At 34.6% G+C, this 9,358-nt stretch overlaps 1 protein-coding gene across 1 annotated transcript; it reads left to right on the top strand.

Moving 5' to 3' along the window:
* Positions 1-3,393: 3,393 nt before the first annotated feature.
* Positions 3,394-4,937, top strand: LOC113053765 (uncharacterized). Its single transcript, XM_026219033.1, has 5 exons — positions 3,394-3,528; positions 3,736-4,044; positions 4,184-4,298; positions 4,603-4,651; positions 4,759-4,937. The coding sequence occupies exons 1-5, from the start codon at positions 3,459-3,461 to the stop codon at positions 4,840-4,842; spliced, it is 627 nt and encodes a 208-aa protein (XP_026074818.1). The 5' UTR covers positions 3,394-3,458; the 3' UTR covers positions 4,843-4,937.
* Positions 4,938-9,358: the final 4,421 nt, after the last annotated feature.

The following is a 9,358-nucleotide window of genomic DNA, read 5'->3' on the forward strand; positions in this document are numbered from 1 at the left end:
TAGCCACGATCCGCCAGGGCTATAGTCCAATGGTGCACACATTTGAAGAGAGAATAATTGTATCACGTTTGTAAAATATTTTGTCATAGAGAATAACATTTCTATTCATTTTACACTGATTTATGCGATCTGAAGAGCTAAAACGACTAACAGAGCTAGCGAATACTCTCCTCTTATTGATTCGTGTCAGCTATGACATCAGTGCAATATCATTAGTTTGTAAAGCTGTCAATCATCTCACGTGAACCACATGACCAAAAGGATGTCCTTCTGCAATGAAGCTGTCTGTGTCATTGCAGTCTGTGTCATTGATAAAATATATGAAAGACAAAAGAAAAAAAAAATTTGATTCCAGCTTGTTAAATGTGAATATGTTCTAGTGTCTTCTCTCCTCTGTGACAGTCAACTGAATATCTTTGTGGACTAAACGAGACATTTGAGGACCATTCCTGGGCTTTTGGGGAAACACTAAACCACATTTTTCTGACATATTATATACCAAACAACTAACCAATTAATTGAGAAAATATTCAACAGATTAATCGACTATGAAAATAATCCCTAATCATTACATACAAGTGCATTGCATTGGAACCCCGGGATATAAGCCTCCCTCTCTATTCCTCTTTAAAAAATTGTCCTCTCTGTTTTGTCATTTAGTAAATTTTATAGATTTCAACCTTATTATTCCTTCTTGGGTCTCTTTAACAAGAACTTAGATTAATGTAAGAATTGAATAGTTACTGTGTGACCTATATGAGGGAATAACCAGTGATACACTTGGTAGTAATATCAAATGATAGCCTATAGCGATGTCATCAGGATACACATACACAGGTAGCAGTGGCCCACCTTACCGTGACGATGTGGTCACCCAGAATTTATAGTTTACCCACCTCTTTTTTTACCACTACACCTCTGTTCGGAACATTCATTCATGGACATCATGTGTGACATCATGTACCTCTGTAAATAAATACAATTTAAATTAGTGTCTTGCATACTTCAATATACTTTGAATGGAACATATACGTTCGCTTCGAACTGGAATCATGACAGAATATCCTGTAATGTCCAATTTGCAGGGCACTTACTTTAGAATAGAATAAACGTCTGAAGCAATAGGAGAAACGTACAAAATTTGCATAGCAGAGGGCATGAGGACTGGAATTGAGAAATGCTGCTCTGTACTGCTCAAAACTCATGTTTTAATCATCAGTGGCAAATCCTTTACATATGTAAACGTACTTACAGACTGTGAGTAAGAACATCCGGCATTGTAGTCTTCTCTCCCAAGATCAGGAAACAGTCATCCATAAAATGTGCTGCACACATCTGAATATTTGGTTTGAACTGTTATGGAACAGTGTTGTAAATACAGCTTAACCACTGATTTCTAGTTGTGTCCTCTTTTGGAAGGCCAAACTGAGTATTTTCGCTTTCTCAATGAAACACACAGCAACAGCAAGAATCAAAGTTCTGCCTTTTTTTCCTTGTATGAACATTTGGCCAGTGTTATGCAAATCGTCCCACATCACGACGTAGAGATGTGGGCGAGTGTTAGAATGAGCTGTTTTAGGGGGGTGTAGTTGACTTTTAACTTTGATAAAGAATATTTCTCTGGGTTTGAGACTTTAGTCTTTAAAACTTTTCAGATCTTCTGTATGCACCAAGAGCTTGTAACACTTCAAAGAGATAGGAAAACTTGAAATCGCATCATATGACCCCTTTAAAATAGACTTGCACTAAAACATGCCAATAGTTGAAGTCAGGAGAAAAAATAGAAAGATGTCTATTGTGTTTAACAGCTCATGAATTGAACCAACAACCTTTCAGTAACAAGCCCAGATCTACAGTACACATCGCTTTGTAGTATTTTTTTCCTTCTTCTATGACACTAAGCCCGGTGGAAAATCATACGGTCTTTGCATGTTTTCTTTCAAAACTTTGACCAGTGGAATTTATTCACCACATTGCATCATTTACCTACAAACCTCATCATTCTACAGATCTTTCCATTCTCACACAAAAATGTATTTGAATGAAGAATGACAAGTGTAATGTTCTCTATAGGGTCACAGCTAAAGGGTTGTTGTTAAACATAAGTGCATAACTTTTGCACTTTTCCACTTTTTTTTCATTTTCATTTTCATTTAAATGTTATACTGCTATGCACATTCAAATTACTCTCTTCCACTGGACAACACAGCCTATGACACAGTGTTTCCACACAGAAAACATAACTACATGGGAGCTGCACAGTAATATGGTGTAGAGGTGTTTTTCATCAGAGCATCAGCATCCAGAACTGGAACCATCCATTTTATAATTAGTTTAAAACTACAGTGATCTCTTACATCCCTTTTTCATTTTCAGCCACACTGAAGATGTCCAGTCAAAATGCAGAACATGGTCCTCGTTATAAGTGATTCAAAATTACTTTAATAGTTTAAAGTATGAATTAAGTGGTTTTGTGAAAGAAGCATAAAAAAGACAGCTGCTTGTGCATTGGTTCACAAATGTTTTCTATGGTACGGAGGTCCTAGAATACAGGAAGTGTGTGGGTTATGAGGCTTGTCTCACAACTAATCAAAGAAGCTGTTTTAATGTGCACTACTAAGTTTAGGGGTTGAATTTAAAGAAAATAATAATATTGACACTAAATAAATATAATTAATTATATGCACATGAATGTATGGTGGATTTACTCAAGCTATTGCATATACTTGTTCTGTGCTACGTTGTGCTACATTGTGCCACTCAGACATACTGTACAAAAAAATAAAATAATAATAATAATTCCAAATTAGAACTTAGATATATAGCAAAAATATAAAGCGATAGCATTATATAGCAATAAACAGTTACAAGACAGTTGACATTTTATGAATACATATGGTGTACCCGTATGTAAAATAAAATATATATATAACCCTTAGGTTGTGGGTTTGAGTCTCGGGCCTGCAATACTATGACTGAAGTGAAGTGAAGGCACCTAACCCCTCAACTGCTGTGTGTGTTCACAGTGTGTGTGTGTGTGTGTGTGTTCACTGCTGTGTGTGTATGTGCACTTTGGATGGGTTAAAAGCAGAGGAGGAATTCAGAGTACTTGGCTGAGTATGGGTCACACACACATACATACATACATACATACATACATACATACATACATATATGTGTGTGTGTGTATGTAGTGTGAAAGTAATAATATAAACAATATAACTGAACAAAATGCTGCTAAAACCTGTAGATATTCCATGCATTTGTCCTGTTCAAAGAGCAGATGTAATAATCTTTATCTTAAACAGTTTCACACTCTGATCATCACGTTGTTCTCTTGAGCTCAGTGGTTCTCAGTTGTGTCCCACTCTCACATAACCACTTCCTCTTGTTCCTGTCTGCAGACTCAGTCAGTTTGATCAGAAGTGCTTGAAATGTTGAAGGGAGACTAAGCGGTCATGAAGGTTTTTCAAAACAGGATCCTGCGTCTGAATTTGAGTGTAATCCTTACTTTACTGACCAATGCAGGTATGTTGTATGCAGGTGTTTTGTTTTTGTGTGTGTGTGTGTGTGTGTGTGTGCGTGTTTGTGTGTGTCATTGTTTGGTGCTGTGTTGTGTGATGTTCTTGTGACAGTTAACTAAGGACATGAGCAGCAGTTGTGTCTCATCAGCTTTTGCATGTGTTTTCACGTGTGTGTCTTTGTGACTGTGTTTGTTATTTTTATTTTTATCAGATTATTCAATATCCAATCAAGAGCCAATGATTAAGCAGCACATCAACAAAACAGTGTTTGCGGGGGAAACAGTTACACTTCACTGCAACAAAACCCAATATGATGATGATTTCACATGGAAAATGAACAGCTTCGTGATTTTTAGGCAGGACCCTGAAAGTAACAGAACAATGAGAAACTTCAGCTCAAACAGGATTCACATCGACCCAGCAGCTCCAAGAGAGTTAAGAATACAACAAATACAAGCGTCTGATGCAGGAAACTACAGCTGTTACCCAGCAGCAATAAGATGGACATTAACAATAACAGGTTATTACTTAATTTTACCTATGGATTCTTAAATATAAAACTATTTCATAAAGCAACTAAGTGTGGATTTAACTAGTAACTAATAACTATTAGAGTCCTGGTTGGTATCCTGTGTGTTTGACTCTTTTGTGTCTGTCAGAAAACCAGATCAGACCACAATCACTCAAACAAATGCCGCTGTACATCATCCTCATTTCATGTTCTGGAGTCCTTATGATCTGTCTAATTATGACAATCAGCATCTTCATTCACAGGTGAGAGACTTTAACAGATGATGAATTGTTTATTTATTGCAGGTTTCATTAACTATTCATGTGCTATTAAACACATATCATATTTTCATGAGTATGGAGATATTTCATTCACCAGTTTTGAGTCATCTCTGCTAATTTAAAACACATCAAAGATGAAAGTGATGAGTAGAGAGATGGAAAGCTGAGAACATCTAATGAATATTTTTTAATTAATATTTGTGTAATTAATCATGGAAATGTGAGAACAACACACTATTTTCAAATACAGTAAAAATAATTATAACATGATATGCTATGTTTAAAGGAAATGTAAAAACAGCATACAGAATAGCAGAGAAATGGGACCGGACTTTGTAAGTTTTTCCCTTTGTGTGAATAGTTTACATAATTATAAATTATATTAATTCAAACAATATTTCCTTATATCAGTAAGTAATTTAATTTCTCTTTTTCACTTTAGTCACAGGGACCGGTGGGAGGAAGGATACAGACTCAAAACAGTCAGTACTTTGAAAGATATAACTCTGTGTATGGACAATTATGAAATTATTATTTTTGTTCATTTGTTTTTTTTCAACAAGAACAAGAAAATGTTTAGTAACTTTTGAATGTGATTAATATTAAAATGTGAACGAAAAAGCTCTATAATGTACTTATTTGTATTTTATGTTTGTTTATGTGTACATTCTAAAGGCATAGTTAATGCAAAACTGAAAATTCTGAAGAATCATTTATTCACCCTCATGTCATTCAAAAATGATTTGCTTTCCACTGCAGAACATAAAAGAGAAACATCATCAGTGTTTTTTCAATGTTTAGCAACATATTAGTAGTACTTTAGTATAGGAATCAATTCTTACTATTAACTAGTTGCTTATCAGCATGTATATTACTACCGTATTGGTGTTTATAGTACTTACATGTTCTGTCTGATCAGGGTTAAGACATTAATGTGTTTTTTTGCAGTGAGAGTGAGATTTTTTTAAATTGTTTTCTATTGGCAGTGAGTTTTTGGCATGCTGTTTATGTCCCCCGGGCACCTTGTGTGTCAGCCACCTGCTGTGCCTTGCGTATTTATAGGAGTGCTTTGAACGCCTGAAGTTTAAAAATACAAATAAAAAAAATCAACTCTGGGTGGAAAAGCATGCAATGTCATTGGCATTTTTTTTTTTCATTGACCAATCAAATGAATGGAGAGGCGGACTTTCCATTGTGGTGACGGAAGTCCATTGTTGCTTGGAACATGTGTAGACTGCAGTGATGAAGGAGAAACTTGTGGTGGCTGTCGAGGGTTCTATCTGATCAGGGCCTTATTCTGTATGACAATATACTCAATCCCTTAACCCTATCTCATACCTAAACTTAACAACTACCTTTCTACCTAAGCAAATTAGGATTTTATTGAGTTAATAGTTAATAGTAAGAATCGATCCCCAAATTAAAGTGTGACCACAATATTCTTTTTTTGTATTCTGAAGAAAAAATAAAGTAATGTACAGTATGGCAGAATAAAATGTTTTGGATGACCTATACACTTTAGTTTGGGAATCAGTTCTCACTATTAACTGTTGATTACAATCTTAAATATGGTCATGCAGAATAAGGCATTAATATGTGCCTTATATTTACTAATAAACAGCCAATATTTTAGTAACATATATTATCCCTGGACTTTAAATACACAGAAAGTTGAGTCAGGGATGGGCAGTATGAGATACATGTATTTAAAATATGTATTTGAAATACAAAATACTATTTTGTATTTTAAAGACTTTTGCAAAAATCTAAAGTAATTTTAATTTAAATACAATATTTTTTTGTATTTTCAAAATATATAAAATACTTTTTGCCAGTCAGCCTCTTTATCAGGGTGCTGATTTAGCTGACCCTCTCCGCCAACCCCATCATTATTCATCTCATGAACTGCAGCTGTACAGCTCCATTCAGCATTGGGTGAGGGACGTTTCTAGAATAAGATAAAATGAGAATGTCTTGGTCAGTTGTACATGTTGATTAAAGTTAAAATAGTGCATCATTCAGATTTGCCTTAAATGGTTGTTGGTTTTTATCAACTAGCTTGTCAAAATCGTTTACATAGATAGGCCTGTCAGAGTAAGCAAATATATCTGTGCAGCTTTTAGTGGGCAGTAATTATTGTAATGATGGAGGGGAAAGGCATGATGGATGAATGAGTAATATAATGTGGTGTGCTTGGTGCAGTTGCACCTTATTATAAGTGGGCAGGGCTGGGAAGGTAACTTTTAAAATGTATTTCACTACAGATTACAAAAATCAAGCTTTAAAAAGTAATCAGTAACTTACTTTGTTAGATTACTCAGGTTTAGTAACTTAATCTAAATACTTAGAAAACTTTGAAATACTTTAACTTTGTAACACAAAGGAACATACTAACTTGACATCTTGTTTTTATGCTTTACCAGTTATAAGATTTGTGTTTTCTTTGCATTTTATTTTTAAGAACATCAATTTTCCACCGAATATTTATGAACAACAAAACATGTTATGTCCTTTAAATAAATTCAATTTGAATACAATGAATGGGATTTTGTGCCGTTTCATGCTGCATGAATTGTCAAAATTGTCAGGGCTCGTTTGCCACGGTTGCAAGCAATGTTGTTATTGACAATGCTTTTGGGAAACACACCTCAGGGGTTGCAAAATTTCTGAATCCCTGGTAGTCTTTCGGTGCTGGCATTCTTCAGGTTTTGGTAGCCCAAAATGAATAAATAAAAAAGACATCGGCTGAACTTTACTATGGACAAATCAGCATGATCAGCAAACACTAGTAGCATATCTGGATGTAACGATTCAATAAACTTATGATGCAACAAAATTCACCATACAGACCCCATACAATTTTCTTACAATTTATTTGTATGTTTATTTATTATTTACAAAATTAGATTTAAGACAAATTATAAATGAAAATTTGTCCTTTTATTATTAGATAATAGACAAAATGCTGCATTTTTCTTTTTGAAATTGAAATGTTAAATAATAAAACTAACTTGAAATTTTAAAACAAATCCTAAATCAAATAAAAAAAATCATACAACTAAAAGAAATGAAATTCAATTCAATTCAATTCAAGTTTATTTGTATAGCGCTTTTTACAATACGAATCGTTACAAAAGCAAAAAATTATGTTACAAAAAATTATGTTTCTACAATATTTAGTAGTAGCTTATGGTGGTGACTGTCAGTTTGTGCATGTTTGACAGGATTTTTAGAAAAAATTTATACAAAACGTAGTCAGCTAGACGATGAACATTATTAATATTATTAATTAATAATTGTTATATGATGCAGTCACACTTGTAGCAATATCTGTTAGTTCTGTTGTTGATTCAATGTTAGCATCATCTCTTCTCAGGTGTTCTGGATCTAGACTGGAGCTTGTGTAAATCCTACATCCCGTGGCAAAAACATAGAAACAAAATAGAGACATCATTAGCATAGCTGCTGATCCAACAAACAAAATTTTTTTTAACCCAAGCTAATGAATAAAAATGCACATTTGATCAGATGCAACTACACTCACAATTTAAGATACATTATTCGAATGCTTGGCGAAAGAGATTCGTCTGAACCCTGAACATTATCAGGAAGGCTATTCCAGAGTTTGGGAGCCAAATGTGAAAAAGCTCTACCTCCTTTAGTGGACTTTGCTATCCTAGGAACTACCAAAAGTCCAGCGTTTTGTGACCTTAGGGTGCTTGATGGGTTGTAGCGTGGTAGAAGGCTAGTTAGGTACACAGAAGCTAAACCATTTAGGGCCTTATAGGTAAGTAATGATAATTTGTAACTGATACGGAACTTAATAGGTAGCCAGTGCAGAGACTGTAAAATTGGGGTAATATGATCATATTTTCTTGACCTTGTAAGGACTCTAGCTGCTGCATTTTGGACTACCTGTAGCTTGTTTATTGACGAAGCAAGACAACCACCTAGAAGTGCATTACAATAGTCCTGTCTAGAGGTCATGAGTGCATGAACTAGTTTTTCTGCATCAGAAACAGATAACATGTTTCGTAGCTTGGCAATGTTTCTAAGATGGAAGAATGCAGTTTTTGTAACATTGGAAATATGATTTTCAAAAGACAAATTGCTGTCTAATATGACACCCAGATTTCTGACTGTAGAGGAAGTAACAGTACATCCGTCTAGTTGCAGATTGTAATCTACAAGATTCTGTGTAGTGTTTTTTGGTCCAATAATTAATATATCTGTCTTATCCGAATTTAATTGGAGAAAATTATTTGTCATCCAATCTTTTACATTTTTAACACACTCTGTTAGTTTAGATGATTGAGAAGTTTCATCTGGTCTTGTTGAGATATATAGCTGAGTATCATCAGCGTAACAGTGGAAGCTAATTCCGTAGTTTCTAATAATATTACCAAAGGGCAACATGTATATTGAAAATAGAAGGGGACCTAGGACGGATCCTTGTGGCACTCCATATTTTACTGATGATAAATGAGATGACACCCCATTTAAGTAAACAAAATGGTAGCGATCGGACAGGTAGGATCTAAACCATCTTAGAGCCTGCCCTTGAATACCTGTATAGTTTTGTAATCTATCTATGAGTATGTCGAACGCAGCACTAAGATCAAGGAAGACTAGAAATGAGATGCAGCCTTTATCTGACAGAAGGAGCAAGTCATTTGTAATTTTAACAAGTGCAGTTTCTGTGCTATGGTGGGGCCTGAAACCTGACTGAAATTCTTCATACAGATCATTTTTGTGCAGGACACAACTTTTTCTAAAATTTTAGACATAAATGGAAGATTTTAAATGGGCCTTTAATTTGACAGTACACTAGGATCTAGTTGTGGTTTCTTAATAAAAGGCTTAATAACCGCCAGCTTGAATGGTTTTGGGATGTGACCTAAAGATAACGACAAGTTAATGATATTGAGAAGCGGTTCTTTGGCCACAGGTAACAACTCTTTAAGTAATTTATTGGGTACAGGATCTAATAAACATGTTGTTGGTTTAGATACAGTGATAAGTTTATTTAGCTCTTCCTGTCC

The sequence above is a fragment of the Carassius auratus genome, chromosome 34 (genome assembly GCF_003368295.1).
Source record: "Carassius auratus strain Wakin chromosome 34, ASM336829v1, whole genome shotgun sequence".
NCBI lineage: Eukaryota > Metazoa > Chordata > Actinopteri > Cypriniformes > Cyprinidae > Carassius > Carassius auratus.